At 42.3% G+C, this 20,983-nt stretch overlaps 1 protein-coding gene across 3 annotated transcripts in view; it reads right to left on the bottom strand.

The window, feature by feature from the left end:
* LOC114107842 (zinc finger protein 709-like) overlaps positions 1-20,983 on the bottom strand; it is a 48,581-nt gene that overhangs the window by 6,417 nt on the left and 21,181 nt on the right. Inside the window, exons 4-6 of one of the 3 annotated variants that reach the window (XM_071602362.1) lie at positions 19,417-19,553; positions 18,965-19,025; positions 11,921-16,077 (exon numbers count right to left, since the gene is read on the bottom strand). In XM_071602362.1, the coding sequence (XP_071458463.1) occupies positions 14,166-16,077; positions 18,965-19,025; positions 19,417-19,553 (2,110 nt within the window). In that variant the 3' untranslated portion in view covers positions 11,921-14,165. Of the gene's footprint in view, positions 1-11,920; positions 16,078-18,964; positions 19,026-19,416; positions 19,554-20,983 lie in introns of those variants that run through there. The other 2 variants (XM_071602367.1, XM_071602371.1) reach the window with 2 other exon arrangements.

Here is a 20,983-nt window from a genome sequence, read left to right as displayed (position 1 = left end):
GCGACCTTTTTAATTGGGCTTCTTTTACTTCCTGGGTGTGACACAATTTCTTTCAGGCCTGGACAGAGGCCTTGACTTCTAAATCCTCCCTGGCTCCTTAGATGGCAGTAAGTACCTCAGATTCTTTCAGAATCAGGTCCTTGGTCCCTCACCCGACCTGGTGGTATTTGGACACAGTCCCCAGATCCACAGACGGCTTCCTGGGACTTTGACACCGAGAGTCCCCACCTTCGAGCTCCGTTTCCATGTCTGAGGGCTACCGGGACCTTAGATTCCCCGCGCATTCTCAGGCTCGCCCTACATGTTTGGAAGTCCATCTCCAGCCACTGCATTCCCACCATGAAAAATCACGGGCACCGGGGCGCTGTTCGTCCAGTGGAGTCTGGAGGCGCAGCCTGAAGCCGCCATGGTGAAGGCAAGCGGGTCTTCGGCTGGTGGCCCCCGCTAAGCCGGGGTGTCCTCTCGCCTCCCGTTTCCTTTCCACCTTTTCACTGTCCAGTTCAATGTCCTGGGCGCTCTCTGACGGCCGCGTTCTCCCCACAACAAACTAGTTCTGGAGCGCAGCAGCAGCGTCTGCAGGCCCCGCGGGCCACCAGGAGAGGGCGGGGCAGGGCGGGCCGAGGCAGGGGGCAGGGCTTGGAGCGGAACCGGCTGACAATGCGGGGTGGGGGTGGGGCCCAGGCCAGAGGGTGGGGCTGAGTGGGGGGCTGGGCCCAGAAGGGAGGGAGGTCAAGGGGACCCGCAGAGCAGGGACTGGCCTGCAGAGCCGGGCAGTAATGGGAGAGGGTACAGTGGAGACCGGGAGGAGTGTTGAGCCGTTGGAGAGGCCGTGGGGGACTTTGGAGAGGGGGAAATGAGGGGACCCAAGGCAGTGCTAAACCGGAGGAATGGGGGGCCTTGGTGGAGGGGGCCACCCCAGCTCCGCCAGACCTTTAGAATCTGAAACTTATCCAGATAATCGAGTGCCGCAGCTCTCGGATGCTCCTGGAGGAAGACTGACGGAATGAAAGAGCCTGGGAACAGAGGTGGCCGGGGAGAGGGCGGTCTGGTGGCTGGAGATTGGTGGGGGGTTGAAGGGGGGCTTGGGGGACACTAGGAGGCGAGTTTCAGTCCTCAGGTGCCTGAGGTGAAGGTCCGGCAGGGGAACCCGAAAGGACTAGGAGACAGCTCCAGGGAAGGATCAGGACCGGCAGGGCGCCAGGGCCCAGCCTGAGAGTTTGGCCTGGGCACGGGTCCTGGGAATGCCCTGAGCAAGAGGCGGGACCCTACAGGGGAAAGGAGTCTCTGCTTGCAGGGTCGGTCCAAGGCTCTCCATCTTGTGGGAGCCCCTGGTGGGCGAGGGCCAGTGGGGCTATCAGGGCAGGACCCGGGTACTGCAGTGGGACGCGACCACAGGCCCGCTGGGTCTGCCTGGGAGAAATGAGTGCCTGGGGTCGGGGATCTGAGTGGAAACTGGTCAGGCCAGTTGGGGCGACCTGTGTAGGGACCCGAGGAAGGCCGGGCGGAGCTCCTGGCTTGGAGGGGGAACAGTTGGTCAGCAGATCCGCTGCGTGTTCCAATGAGGGCAGCACGTGTGCGAATTTGGCTGTTAGGTGAGATCCTAAACGGACTCCAGGTGAGAGTTCCTGCTGACCTCTCACTGAAGGAGGTTCCTGCACAGGAGTTGCGGTGTGTGGGGACCCAGCCCCTCTCTTCTCCCCAGGGAGGATGTTTTCCCTGAGGTTTCCAGGTTTATTGGAAGCCGAGTCTCAAATCCACAAGCCTCTTCCCCGAGCCTAGTTATTCCTAGAAATTCCTAAATCTGCAGATTCCTCCTGCCATTCCCAAAGGCCAACTGCCCCTCTCCAATTTATATCATTATGTATAACTATTTATCCTTTATTGCACATTTCAGACAAGTGTTTCAATTCTTTTTTTTTTTTTTTGGTACCAGGGATTGAACTCAGGGGCATTTCACCACTGAGCCACATCCCCAGCCCTATTTTGTATTTTATTTAGAGACAAGGTCTCACTGAGTTGCTTAGAGTCTCCCTAAGTTGTTGAGGCTGGCTTTGAACTCCTGGTCCTCCTGTCTCAGCCTCCAGAGACACTGGGATTACAGGCATGTGCTTAATTCTTAATCATTTTTTAAAGAGATAGGGATAACTCTTTAAAATATTTATTTTGGAGGTGGGGAGGATTTCTGTGCTCAATTCTGAGCACCAAATAGATACATAAAATATTCATAATAAAAAAAAAACTTATTTGACAGGAAAGCAGAGAATCAGCACATGGAGCTATATGGTAAAAAGAAAAAAAATTTCCTTTCCTCCCAGTGTCTTTCCTGGGCACAGATGTCCTAGGGAACTCCCTTGGGTTGAGGTTCCTGTTGGAAAGTTTCCTGGCCGATCTGGCCTTCTGACCCAGTCCCAGGACAGGACTGCCTCTCCCTGAGCTGGTCACCTTAAATAGATTTATTTACTTGCTTTGTAGTATTTCAATAAATGGAAAAATGTATTTAATTAATAGAATCTGAACAACAATATGAAATATTTCCAAAGAGACAAGAAATGTGAATCTTAAAAAAATAAAATTTTACCATATTTATATTTTACTTGTTATGTATTCTTTTTACTTTTTTAACTCCCCTAGTATGTGCAGTAAGTTCAGGAGTTGTGTTTTTTCCTCTTGGATGATTTCAAAGAGAATTCTGGGGCATAAACTTGCAATTCCTAGAAATGTTAAAATAGGATCAGTTGTTTGGAAACCCATATCTTGCCTTGGAAACAACAAACTGTCATCTTCCCTTTCTGAACAGAATAGTTATTTAGGGGTTTTTTGTACTTTACATATCAATACATGCTTCAAGTAATTTTTGCTGGATATTTCACTAGGTTTTTCTCATTTAAAATATCATTGGTGATCCAAAGCAACGTGAGACCTAAGAAGTGCTATAAGAAGCACTATGAATATGATATGCAGGAAAGCATTCAGATATCAGCACTCCATTAAATTACACGAAGTGACTTGCACTGAAGAAAAACCTTATAAATGTAAGAAATGTGGGAAAGCCTTCAGATACCACCAGTCTGCTCAAACACATGAAAAAGAATACTCTGCACAGAAACACTATGAATGTAAATAATGTGGGAAAACTCACATGTCTGCTCTAGGTTTTCAAATGCATGAATGAAGTCATACTGAAGAGAGACTGAATGTAAGAAGTGTAGGAAAACATTCAGATATCAAAATTTTGTTCAAAAATATAAAAACAGGGCTGGGGTTGTAGCTCAAGCGGTAGTGAGCTTGCCTGGCATGCGCAGGGCACTGGGTTCGATCCTCAGCACCACATACAAATAAAGATGTTGTAACTGCCGCAAACTAAAAAAATAAATATTAAAAAAATCTCTCTCTCTTTAAAAAGAAAAAAAATAAAAGATGTTGTGTCCACCGAAAACTGAAAAATAAATATTAAAAAATTTTAAAAAATATATAAAAACAATCATACTGGAGAGAAACCCTATGAATGTAAAGAATGTGGCAAGGCCTCAGGTCTTGCTAACGTGGTCAAATGCAGGACAGGACTTGCAGTGCAGAGGAGTGTTATGAATGTCAGCAATGTGGGAAAACCTACATGTTGGCTTTAGGTTTCCAAAAACATGAATTAATTCACATGGGAAAGAAACCCCAATGTAGCAAACCATTAAGATATTTCAATTCTGCTCAAAGACATGAAAATACATTAGAGAGAAACCCTACAAATGTAATAAATGTGGGAAAGCCTTCGGTTACGGCCAGTGCATTCAGAGGCATACTGCTGGAAAGGACCATGAGTGCAAGCAATGTGGGAAACCTACATATCTGTTCTAGGTTTCCAAGCACATGAATTAAGGAATTCTGGAGAGAAACCCTATGAAGGTAAGGAATGTGGGAGGGCCTTCAGATATCACTACCCTGTTCAAATACACATTAAGATGTGAAGAACAGCTGGGCACAGTGACACATGCCTGTAATCCCAGCGGCTCAGGAGGCTGAGGCAGGAGAATCACAAGCTCAAAGCCAGCCTGAGCAAAAGCAAGGTGCTAAGCAACTCAGTGAGATCCTATCTCTAAATAAAATACAAAATAGGGCTGGGGATGTGGCTTACTGTTTGAGTGCCCCTGAATTCAATTCCTGATACCAAAAAAAAGGAATAATAACTTTGTTTTGTATTAAAATAGGAAGTGAATATAATCTTTGTCCATGTTTTTATTGCTACTTTTATTTTCTTCTTCTTTTTTTTTTTTTTTTTTAATTTTTTTTTTAGTTTTCGGCGGACACAACATCTTTGTTTGTATGTGGTGCTGAGGATCGAACCCGGGCTGCACGCATGCCAGGCGAGGGCGCTACCGCTTGAGCCACATCCCCAGCCCCTTTTATTTTCTTAATGGAGATATTTTGAGATTTCATAATTACTAGGGTCTCATATGATTCACCAATCAATCCTTCCGTCTCATAAGTATTAAAAGATAAAAACAGGAGTACACAACCTCACATAGTTCATAAAAACAGCATCTCTGTGGGGTTTATTCTGCTTCTGCTTCTTAGATAGGGCCTTACTCTGTTGCACAGGACAGTTTTCAAGCTCAGAACTAAAAAAACAACATAACGTTGCATCCATATAACTTTCTAGTAAAGTGAAGGTAAGGAGACCTGACAGTTCACTGGTGAAGGGTAGATGTGTTGAGCAGGACTGGGCACTGCAAGGATCAACTTTAGGGGTTATGTTCCTGTTTTTCATCTTCATGGTGGTGGTATGACTATATACATGTGAAAACTTATAAGAACACTTTAAGTGATATTATGTATCTTAAAAATAATTATTAGCTGGGTGTGGTGGTACATACCTGCAATCCCAGCAGCTCGGGAGACTGAGGCAGGAGGATCGTGAGTTCACATCCAGCCTCAGCAAGTAAGCAAGGCCCAAAGTAATTCAGCAAGACCCTGTCTCTAAATAAAATATAAAAAAAGGCTGGGGATGTGGCTCAGTAGTTACGTGCCCCGGGTTCAATCTCTGGTATAAAAAATAATTATTGGGTCTGGGGTTGTGGTTCAGTGGTTAGAGCACTCACCTCGCATGTGCAAGGCCCTGGGTTCGATCCTCAGCACCACATAAATACAAATAAATAAAATAAAAATATTTTTAAAAAGACTTAAAAATAATTATCGCAAAACAGTTTCACACACTTGAACTATGTTTAACTCTGCCACCTTCATTTTTACTTCTACAACACTTCTTTCTACCACCGTGGGATCAAAGAAATAAAGGATGGAGAAGTAATCGGGTCCCACGAGGCCTTGCCTGCAACCCCATCTTCAGGAAACTCCTAGCCCTAACCCTGCCCTCTACTTACACCCACTCTACTTGAGAAAATTGAGAGGTTCCTAAAATCAAGATGGGGCCTTTGGATTTAAATCGATCACCTCAGACTTTGTTGGTGATGCTGTGGCTCTAAAACATAAGAGCCCATCCCACGGAGCATCACCCCAGGGAGACTGTTCTGGGGACATGCCAACTCAGCTTCAGCGTCATGTCCTGACAGGGTTTCCGTCTCCAGCTTGCTCAGTGCCTGCTTTCCAACAAGTCTGCCTAGAAGCCCATCCCTCTTCCACTCAGGAAAATACCTCTGTAGCAGTCACAGGTGGCTGTGAGGTGGCATTTTCAGAAAAAAAAAAAAAGTCACAGAACCCATGTCACATGGCAGCAATGACCCCTGGGACACAACAACCCTGCTATCTCCAAATCACCAGCTCCACTGACAAATTAAAATTCTACTCATTTTGAAGGGGAGAACAAATAGAATCTATCCAAATACCAACACCCTACTTTTGTCCTTCCCTACTCCTGGTGTGTCTAAGTCCATTTTGTGCTGTCAGAATCCTGAGGATTACTGGTAATTTATAATGAACTGCATTTTATTTCCCAATAGTGCGGGAGACTAGAAAGTTCAAATCTTTCATCTTGAAAGTTCAAGGTCTTGCATCTGGCCAGGGCCGCCTCGCAGCACTATCCATGGCTGAAAGGCACGGGGAGGATGAAAGAGGGTAACCAAAGTGGCTGAACTTGACCTTTATTAGGAAATCATTCCCACAGCAACGGCACTGATGCGTTCCTGAAGGCAGAGCCCCGGGATCTAACTGCTGACTACTGGACATCAGCGTGAGCCGGCGGTCTGTGGACTGAGACCTCCGAACCTGTAACTAGACGTCAGCATGAGTTTGGGAAGCAACATTCAAACCTAGCAGATGCTTTTTCGGCCTCCAAGAGCCGCCAAATCACACATCATCCCCAAATTGTCCAGGGACCTTATCCACCTTATCTCACTCCTATTTTGCCTTCCTGGTGAGAGAAACTAACCCCGTCCCTGTCCTAAAACAATCAGAGCAACCACCGCAAGATACAAAAGGATCCTTTGGAGACAGAACCTTCACAGGCAGAAACCCTCGCCCTCCCTTGCAGCTGGCTGCGCAGCTGGGCCAGGTAGGTAAGTCACCCGGGTGGCTTGTCATAGCCATCTCTTCACTGAAAAGATAAGGACACAGTTTGTTTTGCTTCTGTGACCAGAAGTCCCAACCAGAACAATCACAGAGAAGGAAAAGTCATTTGGGGACTCACAGTTTCAGACGTCTCAGGCCACAGACGGCAGACTCCATTCCTCAGGGTCAAGGCAAGGCACAACATGACGGAGGAAGAGCGTGGCAGGAAGCAGCAGGAAGTGGCAGGAAGATCAGGAAGCAGAGCGCGCGCCACCCACCTGATGCAAATATAGACCCCAAAGCCACGCCCCCAGTGAACCACTTCCCCCCAGCCACACCCACCTACCTCCAGTTACCACTCAACGAATTCCATCAGGTGATTAATCCACCAACTGAGTTAAGGTGCTCAGCCCAATCATTCCTCCTCTGCACCTTCTTCATTGAGCTATGGGAGGCAGTGATTTCCGACTCAGTGTGACACAAGGGTTATGGAGAGGTGACCTCCTTCCTAGACCCACTGGCCACTGGGCCAGTCTTTCCAGGTACTTGATGGATGGTGTATGTGATGGTTGAAGTGCTCAGAGGAAAGGATTGGGTTACCGAGCCCAAACCCAATCGGAATTAGTCACAGCCACCTGATGGGTTGCGTGGTAACTGAAGGCAGGTGGGGTGTGGCTGGAGGAGGTGGGCATGGGAGCGTGGCTTTGGGTCTATATTTTATATCTGACCCTTGGAGTCTCTGCTCTGATCATCGTGGGAGCCACATTCCTCTGCCACACTCCTCCGCCATGATGTTCAGCCTCACCTCAAGCCCTGTGGAATGGAGCCGGCTGTCTGTGGACTGAGACCTCTGAACCCGTGAGCCCTCAAGTAAACTTTCCCTCCTGTACAGCTGTGCTGGTTGGTCTTTCAGTCACAGCAGGAAAAAAGCGGACTAAAGCAGTGTGCCTTCTGGCCACAGGATGGTGTTCACTGGAGAGATGCTGCTTCTAATCCCTATCTTGTGACCATTCCCAATCAAAGATGGGACCCAACGGAGGGCATCTTGAGCCACATCCCAGGCCACCATGTGAATGCTACAGAATCCCTTTGTGACTGAGAGCTGGGGTTGTGTGCACATTCTGACAGATTCTTTGGCTATTGCCAAGGGTCTTCCCTATCTGATTCTTCCAAAAGCAATGAGGACTCATCCAAAGTCACCCCCTTTGGGGTAAAGCACTGTGGGAATCTTGCCCCCAGATTACCCATAGACAAATTAAGGACACACATATCTCTCAGCATATGGCACAGTGGAGACTGGGGGGGGGGGCTTGCTTAACCAGCTCATTCAGGGGCAATTTCTCCTGTTCAGCCCAATTCACATAAAAAAATGAGTTACTTAGATACAATGTGATGTTCAAGCAGTTTATTCTGACAACGTTCTCAGACTATGGCAGCAGGCTGGTGGCCTGGACCAGATGTATTTAGGGGTCCAATGACCATCTGACTGGGAGCATCTCCACCACAGACCGTTTTCAATCAGGGTTTTTTTCCTTCTTATACATGCATTTGGTTTGGTTCAGGTACCAGGCACTTCGTTCAGAAAGGGGTTGGAGCTCTTTAGGGGTAACCATTGCTGGAAAGGTACTGCTCGAGGGTGGTCCCCCTGGGCCAGGTGGCACAACACTGCCAGGTGACACACACTGTTGGTCCTGCAGGGTGCTTGAATTGCCTTATAGAGCTAGTGTTAAAACGACAGCCAGGGCTGGGGATGTGGCTCAAGTGGTAGTGCGCTCGCCTGGCATGCGCGGGACGCTGGGTTCGATCCTCAGTACCACTTTAAAAATAAATAAATAAAGATGTTGTGTCCACCGAAAACTAAAAAAATAAATATTAAAACAAACAAAAAACTACAGCCACATGCTCCTTACAGCACACTGCATGGCCATGAGCCACCAGGCCTGCGCATAGATGTACTTGGGAAGAGAAAACGGGGTGTGACAGGGAAGCCTTGTGGTTCTCGTGGGGAAATGTGGCTGACTTGCTTGAACAATCTTAAAGGCTAGCAGGGATTGGCAGAATCACATACAAGGGATTGAGGAAGCATTGGGCTACCCTACATAGGACATACCAGGATAATACAGTGTATTAAATGCTATTATATATACTAGTAGTGTACATATACTAAAAATGTACACTACATACTTAATGTATACATATGTGAGTATATCAATACACTTACCTACATGGCATATATTATACTATAATATATATAGTATATAATATTATACTTAATGGTATATATTATAAAAGGGTACATGCATATATCTTCTGAATACAGATGCAAACAGACTCAAAAATCGCAAATCAAGTCTAGTTGAACGTACCCTTGCTGCCCAGCCAGCTGGGATTCGGCACAGGTGGGCAGTGAATGCTCCTCACACCTGACATTCAGTTCATGGGGTCTCGGCACTTGCCTAGCATGCTGGAGGCCCTGGTTCTACCCCCAGCACCAAAAAAATTATTTCCACCTTGCATTCCTATTGCCCATTTTTAAATCAGGCTATTTGGCTTTTTGCTTTTGAGCTTAGATATTCTGGATGTTGGTTCCTTGTCATCTATACAGTTGGCTTTGGTTCTACCAAACCAAAGTTGTTTTTTCAATCAAGTGATTGCTCCACACCTCCACAGAAGCTTTTTAGTCTGATGTAATCCCACACATCTGTGTGATTCCTGTAATTTTTAGGGTGAGAGGGTTTGTCCAAGATAACTTTCCTAGCCCCTTTTGACGTCTGGAAAGCTATCCTTTTTTTTTTCTGGTAGTTTTAGTTTTAGATCTTAGGTCTTAATTAGTATACTGTTGATTTTTGTAATTAATAAGAAATGGGGGTCCAGTTTCATTCCTCTGCAAGTGGATATCTTTTTAAAAATATTTTAGTTGTAAGTGGACACAATACCTTTATTTTTATTTTTATGTGGTGCTGAGGATCGAACCCAGTGCCTCACTTGTGCTAGGCAAGTGCTCTACCACTGAGCCACAACCCAGCCCCACAAGTGGATATCACCTTTTCTTTCCGGATCAGGGGTGCTTTACCACTGAGCTGCATCCCCAGTCCTTTTTTTTTTTTTTTTTTGAAGACAGGTTTTAGGGGCTGGAGTTGTGGCTCAGCGGTAGAGCACTCACCTAGCATGTGTGAGGCCCTGAGTTCGAGCCTCAGCACCACATATAAATAAATAAAATAAAGGTCCACTGATGTCACGTTCCTCACAACCAAAACACTCAGGGTCACTCCGGGGGAACTGGGCTGCCTGAAGTAACCACACAAGAGACAGAAATCTCTTTTTCTTTGAGGTCCTGTGACGGCTCCTCTGACCTTAAGGGTCCGAAGAAAGAGAGTGAACAAGTGCGTGCTGAACCCTTTTATTGAGAAGAAGCCATTCAAATGAAGCAAGGGATCAGGTTCGGGGGGCGGGTTAAGTCTAGCTTCGTGATGTCTGCCGTCAGCAGGTTGACTGACATCTAGGAAGGCCACACCCAAAGGCAGAGCAAGAGAAGGGGACACACAAAGGGCATTTCCATGGAACATTCTATCCCAAACAGGGTAAAGGGATAGTATTACGAAGGAACAGGTGAGTGTAGCTCAGTCCATGGGATAACACACCTATGTCTGAAGATGCGTCCTCAACCTTCGGGACTGGGGCAATGTCCAGGTCACAACTAGATGCAGTGACCAGTCAAAGCCTCTCCACTCAGGGAAGGAGAATGTGAATCAGAGTGGCCGCCTCCCACACATTGACAATAAAAAAAAAGGGGGGGTTTTGCTAAATTGCTGAGGCTGGTCTCAAACTTGCAATCCTCTTGCCTCAACTACCTGAATCACGGAGATTACAGGTGTGCAAACACCTATAACCCTAGTGACTGGGGAGGCTGAGGCAGGAGGACCATAAATTCAAGCCAGCCTCAGTAACTTAGTGAGACTGTCTCAAAATGAAAAGTAAAAAGGATTGGGGAGGTAGCTCAGTGGCAAGGTGCCTCTGGGTTCCATCTCCAGTACCATAAATAAATAAATGTGTCCTTTCTCAACTGCGTCTTTAGCAACTTCACTGAAAATCACCTGATTATAGATGTGTGATTCCTCAGTTCTGTTCCACTGGTTTATGTAAGGTTTCTCTTTTTTATTTTTCTGTGGGGAATGGCAATTTAGGGTGCCGTACCACTGACCCACACCCCGGCCCTTTTTTATTTTTAATTTTTAGACAGGGTCTAAGTTGCTGAGGCTGGTCTCAAATTTGTGCTCCTTCTGCCTCAGCCTCCCTCGTAGCTGGGGTTACAGGTCTGAGCTCTATCAAGCTGGATGATACCACAGTCTTTGATCTGAGCACTGTGATCTCTCTGTAAGCCTCTTTGTTCTTTTTGCCCAAGATTGCTTTGGCCATTAGGAGTTTTTGTTATTGTTGTTCCACACAAATTATAATATTCTTTTCTCTATTTATCCTACGTTCCGTGTGGAACGTAGATTACCCTTACTACTTCAAGAGGAATTTACTGATCCTGGGATCCCTTCTAGTAGTTTGGATGTTTTATTACCTTTACCACTTAACTGTGTGTTATCACAAAACTAAAAGCACTTGGACCACATGAATGTGTTCCTTATCACATACTCAAAGCCTACAATACTTTTTTTTTTTTTTGCTTGATTTTACATTTTGCATCTGCAGAGACCGATATTAAGAGAAATCTGAAAATTTAGCGTCAAGACTACATTTTGGCTGGGTGTGGTGGCCCAAGCCTGTAATCCCAGCAGCTCGGGTGGCTGAAGCAGGAGGATCATATGTTCAAAGCCTCAGCAATTTAACAAGGCTCTAAGCAACTCAGCGAGACCCTGTCTCTAAATAAAACACAAAAAGGAGCTGGGGGTGTGTCTCAGTGGTTAAGTGCCCCTGGGTTCAATCCTCAGTACAAAAAAAAAAAAAAAAAAAAAAAAAAAAGCTACACTTTGTAGGCAATATGAAAAATGATCTAGTCTTTCCTGACCTTTGTTTTGTATTCTGACAATTTACTTAAATATACTTACCTCATGTGACCCCTGTAGAAGATTTCTTTAAAAACTATTATATATGGGGTTTTTTTTGGGGGGAGGGGTTGTACCAGGGAGTGAACTCAGAAACACTCAACCACTGAGCCACATCCCCAACTCTATTTTGTATTTATTTAGAGACTGGGTCTCACTGAGTTGCTTATCATCTCGCCTTTGCTGAGGCTGGTTTTGAACTCATGATTCTCCTGCCTCACCCTCCCAAGCTGCTGGGATGCCCAACATCACATAGTTTTTAATGGATAACTAAGTCTACATATTTTAATGAACATAATTCATGGAAATCAATGTGTACTATAATAGAAAAAAGGATGGAATAACAAGAATCGTGAGACCACATCATACACATTACACAGAAGAGGAAGGCAATGATTTATTAGCAAGGAAAATAAAATGAACCTTTTTCTCTACTGACTCTCTTAACTACAGTTTTTCACAAAAGGAGGAATGTGATATCCAGTTCCTGACACACAGACCAGCAATGGACAAAACATCCTTTTTCAATAGCTCATTAATGACAATTGATGACAATTAAATAGCTCACAAGTGCCAATTAAACAGTGTAAAATTGAATCTATCATATTGCAAATACAATTCACCCACCCATGTATCAAAATGCAAAGATAATAGAAAAAAAAACACCCCACCAAGCCCCTGTAAATTGCTTAAATTCTTAAAGAAACATTTCATTTCATATGTTGTTGTTTTGGTACCAGGGAGTGAACCTAGGGTTGCTTAACCACTAAATAACATCCTCAGCCCTTTTTTATATTTTACTTAGAGACAGGGTTTCACTGAGTTACTTAGAGCCTAAGTTGCTGAAGGCTGGCTTTGAAGTTGTGATCTTGCTGCCCCAGTCTCTAGAGCTGCTGGGATTACAAGTGTGTACCACCACACCCAGCTGAAACATTTCATTTAATGTTTCAAATTACTACATATCCAAGTTAAAAATGAGACACTGAAGAACAAAATATACTCAGAACTTTTGCATTTCTTTCTTGTAAATTCTTCATAGAATAAATACTTCAGTATTAACGAGGTTTTCTATGTAACTTACATTTACAAAACTTCTCTCCAGTGTGATTTCACATGACTTAAATTACTAGCTGACCTGGGAGGCTGAGACAGGAGGATCCCAAGTTCAAGGTCAACCTCAGCATTTAGTGAGACCCTGTCTCAAAAAATAGAAGGGTTGAGGATGTTCTCTGGTAAAGCATCCCTGGGTTCAATTCCCAGTGTAAAAACAAAACAAAACAACCAAACTTGTTAAAATGCATGGGGCCAGGTGGAGGACATCTGTAATCCCAGATATTCAAGGGGATGAGGCAGGAATATTGCAAGTTCAAGGCAGGCCTGGACAACTTAGTGAGCTCCTATCTCAAAATTTAAAAAGTGCTTGGGATGTAGCTTAGTTGTGAAATGACTGGGTTGAAACCTTAGTACCTGCCCTCCAAAAATTAAAAAAAAAAAATCCCACTTGGTAAAATGGAAAACTTTCCTTCATTTTTAAAAGGAAGTGCTTCAAAGCCATGTATAATCTTACATATATATTTGAAAAGATGTAGGATACCAGGTTTGACACATTGCATATATTCGTGGAGATTCTCACGACTGTGAATCTTTCATGGCTACAATTTGAACTGATGACAAGCCTTACGGCACTTTCACACCATAAGACATCTGTCCATTATGCATTCCTTTCTTGGCTGAAGACCGCATGGCAATGAAAGAATTCCCATGCTCCTCTCATAGGATTTCTCCAGTAGGAGTTATCTCATGAGTTGGAAAGAAACTGAGAATTTGAAGGCTTTCACATATTCCTTGTATTTATAGCACTTGCCTCCATTTTGGGTTGCTCTCGTATTTCAAACAACTAAAACTTTACCACACTCTTTATATTCTCAATGTTTTTCTTCAGTGAGCCTTTCATGCCTTAGAAACGGAGAAACTTATAAGTTACATTTGTAAGGCTCTTCTCCATTAGGTACTATCACACGTCTTCCAATATTTACAAAGGACTCAAACACTTTCCCATATTCTGTACATTCATATTTCTCATTCATATTTCTTTTATGTACTTGGAAAGTACTCAAGTAAGGCTTTGCCATGATGGTTCCCTCCATAGTGTAATCCTTTTATACACATGAAACGAAAATGAGAAAACTCTTTCCCATGTGGCTTAACATAAATAGGGTTTCTCTTTCAGTATGGGTTCTTTTCATGGATTGGAACTGAACAAGCATTTGAACCCTTTCCCAAGTCCTTACATGCAAGGGTTTCTATCCAGTATGGGTCCTTTCATGGACTATAAAAGATCAAGATTTTTTTGAAAGCCTTCCTACATGGCTTACATTCATAGGGCTTCCCTCCAGTGTGAATCCTTTTATGTACAAGAATAAAAACCATTGAAGGATTTTCTGTGCTGCTTACACACAAAGGGTTGCTCTCTAATGTGAATCCTTTTGGGTAGTTGAATAAAACAAGTGAAAGTTTCCCACACTGCTTACATTCCTAGGGCTTCTCTCCATTGTGAGTCCTTTCATGGATTTGAAAAGAACTAGAACTTCTGAAGGCTTTCCCACATTCCTTATATTGCTAAGGTTTCTCTCCAGTGTGTGTCCTCTCATGCAATCGTAAAGAACTAAAATTGCAAAAGGCTTTCCCACATTGTTTACACTCATATGGTTTATCTCCAGTGTGAATTCTTTTGTGAACTCGAAAAGACCAAGAATCCTTGAAGGCTTTCCCACATTCATTACAGTCATAGGGTTTCTCCCCAGTATGTGTCTTTTCATGGACACGGAAAGACCAAGAACTGCTATAAGCTTTCCCACACTGCTTACATTCATAGGGTTTCTCTCCAGTGTGAGTCCTTTCATGAATTCGAAAAGAACCAGAACTTCTGAAGGCTTTCCCACATTCCTTACACTGGTAGGGTTTCTCTCCAGTGTGCATCCTTTCATGCAATCGTAAAGAATTACAATTGCGAAAGGCTTTCCCGCACTGCTTACATTCATAGGGTTTTTCTTCGCTGTGAGTCCTTTCATGGACTCGACAAGAAGAAGAAGCAACAAAGCCTTTCCCACATTGCTTACATTTATATGGTTTCTCTCCAGTGTGAGTCCTTTCATGGATTCGAAAGGAACTAGACCTTCCGAAGGATTTCCCACATTCCTTACATTGATAAGGTTTCTCTCCAGTGTGAATCCTTTTATGCAACTGAAGAGGACTAAAATCGATGAAGGCTTTCCCACATTCCTTACATTCATAGGGTTTCTCTCCAGTGTGAATCCTTTCATGCACTCGAAGATACTTCACATCCTTGAAGGCTTTCCCACAGTGCTTACATTTATATGGTTTCTCTCCAGTGTGAGTCCTTTCATGGACTCGAAAAGAACGAGAACTTCTGAAGGATTTCCCACATTCCTTACACTGATAAGGCTTTTCTCCAGTATGAGTCCTTTTGTGCAACCGAAGAGAACTACAATTGCTAAAGGTTTTTCCACATTCTTTACATTCACAAGGTTTCTCTCCAGTATGAGTCTTTTCATGGACACGAAAATACCAAGAATTGTTGTAGGCTTTCCCACACTGCTTACATTCATAAGGTTTCTTTCCAGTGTGAATCCATTCATGGATATGAAAAGAACTAGAAGTTCTGAAGCCTTTTCCACATTCCTTACACTCATAGGGTTTCTCTCCAGTGTGAATCCTTTCATGCACTCGTACATATCTCATATCTCTGAAGGCTTTCCCACATTGTTTACATTTATATGGTTTCTCTCCAGTGTGAATCCTTTCATGAACTCGAAAAGAACTACAACTTCTGAAGGATTTCCCACATTCCTTACACTGATAAGGTTTTTCTCTCATATGAATCCTTTCATGATTCAGAACTGATTGGGAAAATTTAAAAGCTTTCCCACAATATTTACATTTATAAGGTCCATCTCCAGTATGTTCTAACATGTCTCTTCCAACCTTTCCATGGGAATTGAACGCTTTCCCACAGCAGTCCTTACATTCATAGGGTTTCTCTCCAGTTTTTGTCCTTTCATGACTCAGAGCTGACCTATGATAGTAAAAGGCTTTCCCACAAAATTTGCATTTGTTAGGTCCATCTCTGGTGTGCAATATCATGTGTCTTGTTTGACTTTTATGAGAAGTAAATGATTTCCCACATTCCTTATAATCATACAGCTTCTCTGCAATTTGAGTCCTTTCATATCTTTGAAAGGAGTAGTGATCAGTAAATGCTTTCTCATATAGCTTACAATGATACTGTTTTCCCCCATATTCCTGAGTCTCATACAGTTTGTATCTGGTATCATGAACCATATATCTATTAAGGGATGAGAGACACATGAAGACTACTCCAGGCACACTGCAGTCATATGGCTTAACTCCATTAAAGCTTTGGTTCACATCAGGATTTAGAATATGGCTAAAGATTTCTCCACAGTGAAGATGCTCTTTACTTTCACAGGCTTGCTCTCCATTATTATTGCTGTGAAAGAGGAGAACTACATTATTGTTGGTTTGTAATATTAACAATTCTACCTTCACTATTATAAACTGGACAGATGTTTTTACTATTATTAGAGGAAGTGTAGGTTTTCTGCACTGTCCAAACTCTGTGAAAGTGAATGGACTGAATGCTTTGTAGGAAAGTTTGACCAAATTATTCAACAATATAGTGATTTTCATATAGGGAATTCCTATTATTGTTTCTGATTTGCAAAAACATTTACATCACATTTAAATACACATTTTGGTAAAAATTTCTTTATCAGTAAGTTTAAAGCTGAACTTTTTTTTTGTTGTTGTTTGCTTATTTTTAAAATTTATTGGCATACTACACTTCTCCATATAATATCTCCTGAGACCACAATGGTATGAAACTAGAAATCAGTAAAAGGAAGAATCTTGGAAATTTCACAAATATACAGCAACTAAATAACATACTCCTGAACAATCCATGGATCAAGGAAAAAGTTAAAAGGGAAATGAAAATATCTTGAGACAAAAATGGAAACATAACAAGCATCTGAAATTCATGGAATGAAGCCAAAGCAGCTCTACAATGGATGCATAAACAATAAATGCCAACTTGAAAATATAAGAAAAAGCCCATATATAGTCAAATATTATGGATCAAAAAACTAGAAAGAAGAGAACAAGGTAAATACAAAAGGAGCAGAAGGAAGGATACAATGAAGACCAAAATAATAAATCTAAATCAAACAAAGACCAGAAAAGACAGAGATAGAATCTGTAATGGTGAGAGTTGCTTTTATAAAAAACAAAACAAAAAACCGAGGTGCTCTGGGAAAATGAGAAGATTCAAGTAAATAAAATAATAAAATAATAATAAAATGAAACCAGTCCAATAGACACCTCATAATTTTTTTTAAGTTTATATGTGACTATTAGCACCAAGAAGACACAAAGACAGCCTCCTCAAAAAGAGTACAAGAAAAGTGCCTTTCCACAAGCTGAAGAATGAAACTGAACCCCTATCTTACACAGTACACAAAATGAATTGAAAAATGGTCAAAACAATGAAACTTATTATAAAGCAACCAGAAGAGAGAATGTGGGAGAAAGTGCCCTGGACACTGACTTGCATTGATTTTGTAGATACTACACCAAAAGCTCAGGTCACAAAAGCAAACATATATAAAAGGAGTTACATTAAATTAAAAACCTTCTGCTTCTGTCAAGCAACTACATGAAAACAGCATCTACCAATTTAGGAAAAAAACATTTAAAGCCATAATTAAGAAGTTATGTCTCTGTCCATTTTCTCTTACTGTCATAAAATACAGAAGTTGGGTTAGAAAAAGAGTCTTGGAAGTCCAGATGCCATTGTGCCACTAATCTGATGAGGGTCTGTTGGCTGAATCATCACATATCATATGTCATCACATGGTGGGAGAGCAATATGTGAGAGAAAGTGTGAAGAGAGGCATGAAAGAGAAGTGATGGGCATATGCAAAGGGCAAGACATGCAGGGTGCGATGGCGCACACCTATGATCCCAGAGGCTTGGGAGGCTGAAGTAGGATGATCACAAGTTCAAGACCAGTATGAAAAGGTGCTCCATGTCACAAATCATCAAGGAAATGGAAAGCAAACCCACTGTGAGATACCACCTCATACCTATTAGAATGGCCATTATAAGCTGAAAAGATAACCAATATTGGGGAAGATATGGAGTAAAGGAAACCTTACACATTGTTGTCAATGTACTTTGCTGCAGCCATTATGGAACCCAATAGAAAGTTTTCTTAAGAAAAAACTAAAACTGTCACATAACTCAGCAATACCGTTTTAAGGCATATACCCAAAGGAAATGAAATCAGCACCTTATAAAGACGTCTGCATCTCCACATGCATTGCAGCATCATTCACAACAGCCATGCTATGAAAACAAGCGTGAGATCTCCTTAAGGAGATCCTTCCCTTGGCCACTGCAGGGATGAAATGACAGCACAGTATGCTAAGTGAAGTAAGCCAGACGCTGAAGGACAAGTATTGCATGACCTCACTTACATGGGAAATAGGTCAAGTACAATAAGATAGAGAATAGAAGAGTAGTTACCAGGGCCAGGAGCTGAGGGGAGACAATGGGAAGATGAAGATCAGAGGACCAAAAAAAAAAAAAAACAGATTGTGAGGCTGAATGAGGCCACAGATAGAATGCAGAATATGAGAAACCAGGTGCAGTGGCGCACACCTGTGATCCCAGTGGCTTGAGAGGCAGAAGAATTGCAAGTTCAAAGCCAACATTAGCAACTTAGCAACACCCTATCTCTCAGTAAAATATAAAAAGGACTGGGAATGTAGCTCAGTGGGAGCACACCCCTGGTTCAATCCCCAGTATTAAAAAAAATAATAATTAATTAATTTTAAAAAAACAGGGTTGTATACTTGAATTTGTGTATACCTGAAATATACAACTTAATTTTTTAAGAGTAAGATTCATGAATATGGTTTTAAAATATGGTTTTCTATTTTGTAAATACTGAACATGTATATCACATTGAAGTACATATTTCTTGTTAAAAAATTCTCAGTATGGGCTGGGATTATGGCTCAGTAGAACACGTGCCTAGCAAGTGGTCGATCCTTAGCATCACATGAAAAATAAATAAATAAAATTAAGTTTAAAAAATATTCTCAGTAAATAAATTTGATCTTTTTAATATCATTTTCTTATTTTTTTAATTTCATGTTATCTAGCTAGTGACAGATGCATGTACTCTTCGCCTACTGGTGAGGCTAAAGTAATTCAAAGCCAGCCTCAGCAATTAGCAAGAACATTGTCTCAGGAAGAAATCATGAACTAGAATTCTCTTATGGGACATTGCTTTCACTTGGGAGTAAAATTACCTTAACTTTCCCCCAAAATTTCTGTAGCAATCTTCACAGTTCTTGTCTTGCAACAATTTTCCTAAAATGCAGAGACAGACCATCACCATGAATTATTAGGATTACAGAAATGCGACTGACTAGCTTCCAGGTTCGGAATGGTTAGAACATGCCTGAATCGATACACCATGGTATTCCTTTTCCTTGTTCCAAATTGTGGAACAAAGTTCATGGGTAAGAAACACTTTTTCTTGGCTAGCAGTGTAATTCAGTGGCACGGCCCTTGAATAGCATGGGTGAGGGCCTTGGGAAGAAGGAAGGGAATGCAGGGAGGGAAGAAAGCAGAAAGGAAGAAGATAGGAAGAAAAAAGAGAGAAAGTAAGTAAATGAAAATGAAGAAAGAAAGAGGGAGGAAGTGAGGGAGGGATAAATAAAGACATTTTCCGACTAAGTCAAAGATGTCTGGTCATTACCTAGAGAGGACAAGTTGCCAAAGATTTCCGACATCACATCTCTGTAGAGTTTCTTCTGGGAAGGATCCAGCAGAGCCCACTCCTCCTGGGTGAAGTATATAATCACATCTTGCAAGGCCATTGAGTCCTGAAACATCCTAGACAAATTTGTAACAGGAGGGAATGATACAGATGCACAAGACACACACGCTCTGTAGTCTCCAAACATTTATCCTATAATCCATGAAGGTAGAACAGTGTACCCTGGGTCTTGTTTACATTGAGAAGCAGGTTAAGAGTTGCAATTTCTGCCCATTTACAATGAAACAAAAGTGGCGATTTCTGGCTGGGTGTGCTGAGGGCATGCCTGTGTCTCAGCTACTCAGGAGGTGGAGCAGGTGGATCACACAGAGAATTTTAACCTGTGCTCACACTCACTTCCTCATAAATTACCAGACCCAAGAACACAGGGAAAGGATCTGTACAGTTTTACTGTGGTCACTACAAGTGTTGCTCTCTAATGGGAGGGTCTACTTCACCTTGGGGAAATGAGAGAAATGATACACAAATTATGACTGTCAGTTCCTTTTATGAAAAACCTCCATCCTGTTCCTGATTAGCCCACCATGTGTCTCAGCAAAAGAATTCATTTTAACTTATTGGTGTAATATTACAGGCCATTTATCCTTTTTTCCTCTGTCCCTTTTTATAGCAGTATGCAATTACTGGGAAGATATCAGGTAGGAGGGAAAAAGCAGGGTAACACAGTTTTTCTCAAAAATCTCCACACTCAGGAGCCTCAGGGCAACTTCCAACACAATTTTAGCACACGTGTGCACATGCACACACACTCAAAGAACTCTTTCTAGAAGACCCAACAGTGTACCTTGGGCTTCTCTTACATTGAGAATCAGGTTAAGAGATGCAATTTCCAGCCAGGTACAATGGCATGTGTCCAGAATCCCAGCAACTTGGGAAGCTGAGGCAGGTGGATGGCAAAGCCTCAGCAATCTAGTGAGAGCCTCTCAAAATTAAAAAATGTATTGGGCTGGAGGTTGTAGCCTAACGGTAAAGAACTTGCCTAGCATATGTGAGACACTGGATTTGATTCTCACCACCACATAAAAATAAATAAAATAAAGGTCTATCAATGACTTAAAAAATTAAATATATATATATATATATATATATATATATATATATATATATATATATATATATAAAGGGCTGGATATGTAGCTCAGTGGTACAGCACCCCTGGGTTCAATCCCCAGTACTTAAAAAATAAATAAATAAATAAATAAATGACTGCAAATACAGCTCAATGCAGAGTGCCTGGGCTCTATTTCCAGAAACACAAAAAAAGTTGCAATTTCTGAGGGATTTCACTGATACCCATAGTAGTTTAATGGTGAATGTGCCCATGATTGTAAAATACCTAAAAGATTCACCAACACTTTTCTCCAAAGAATATAAAGTGTTCTTCCTCAAAGTTCAAGAGGAAATGATTCCTGACCAGCCAACAAGTGACATTACACTTGGTCATATGAAAACAAAGTGAAACAAGGCAAAATATAGTCTCAGAAGA

This window comes from Marmota flaviventris, chromosome 1, assembly GCF_047511675.1.
Source record: "Marmota flaviventris isolate mMarFla1 chromosome 1, mMarFla1.hap1, whole genome shotgun sequence".
NCBI lineage: Eukaryota > Metazoa > Chordata > Mammalia > Rodentia > Sciuridae > Marmota > Marmota flaviventris.
This window is presented reverse-complemented; position numbering and strand designations above follow the sequence as displayed.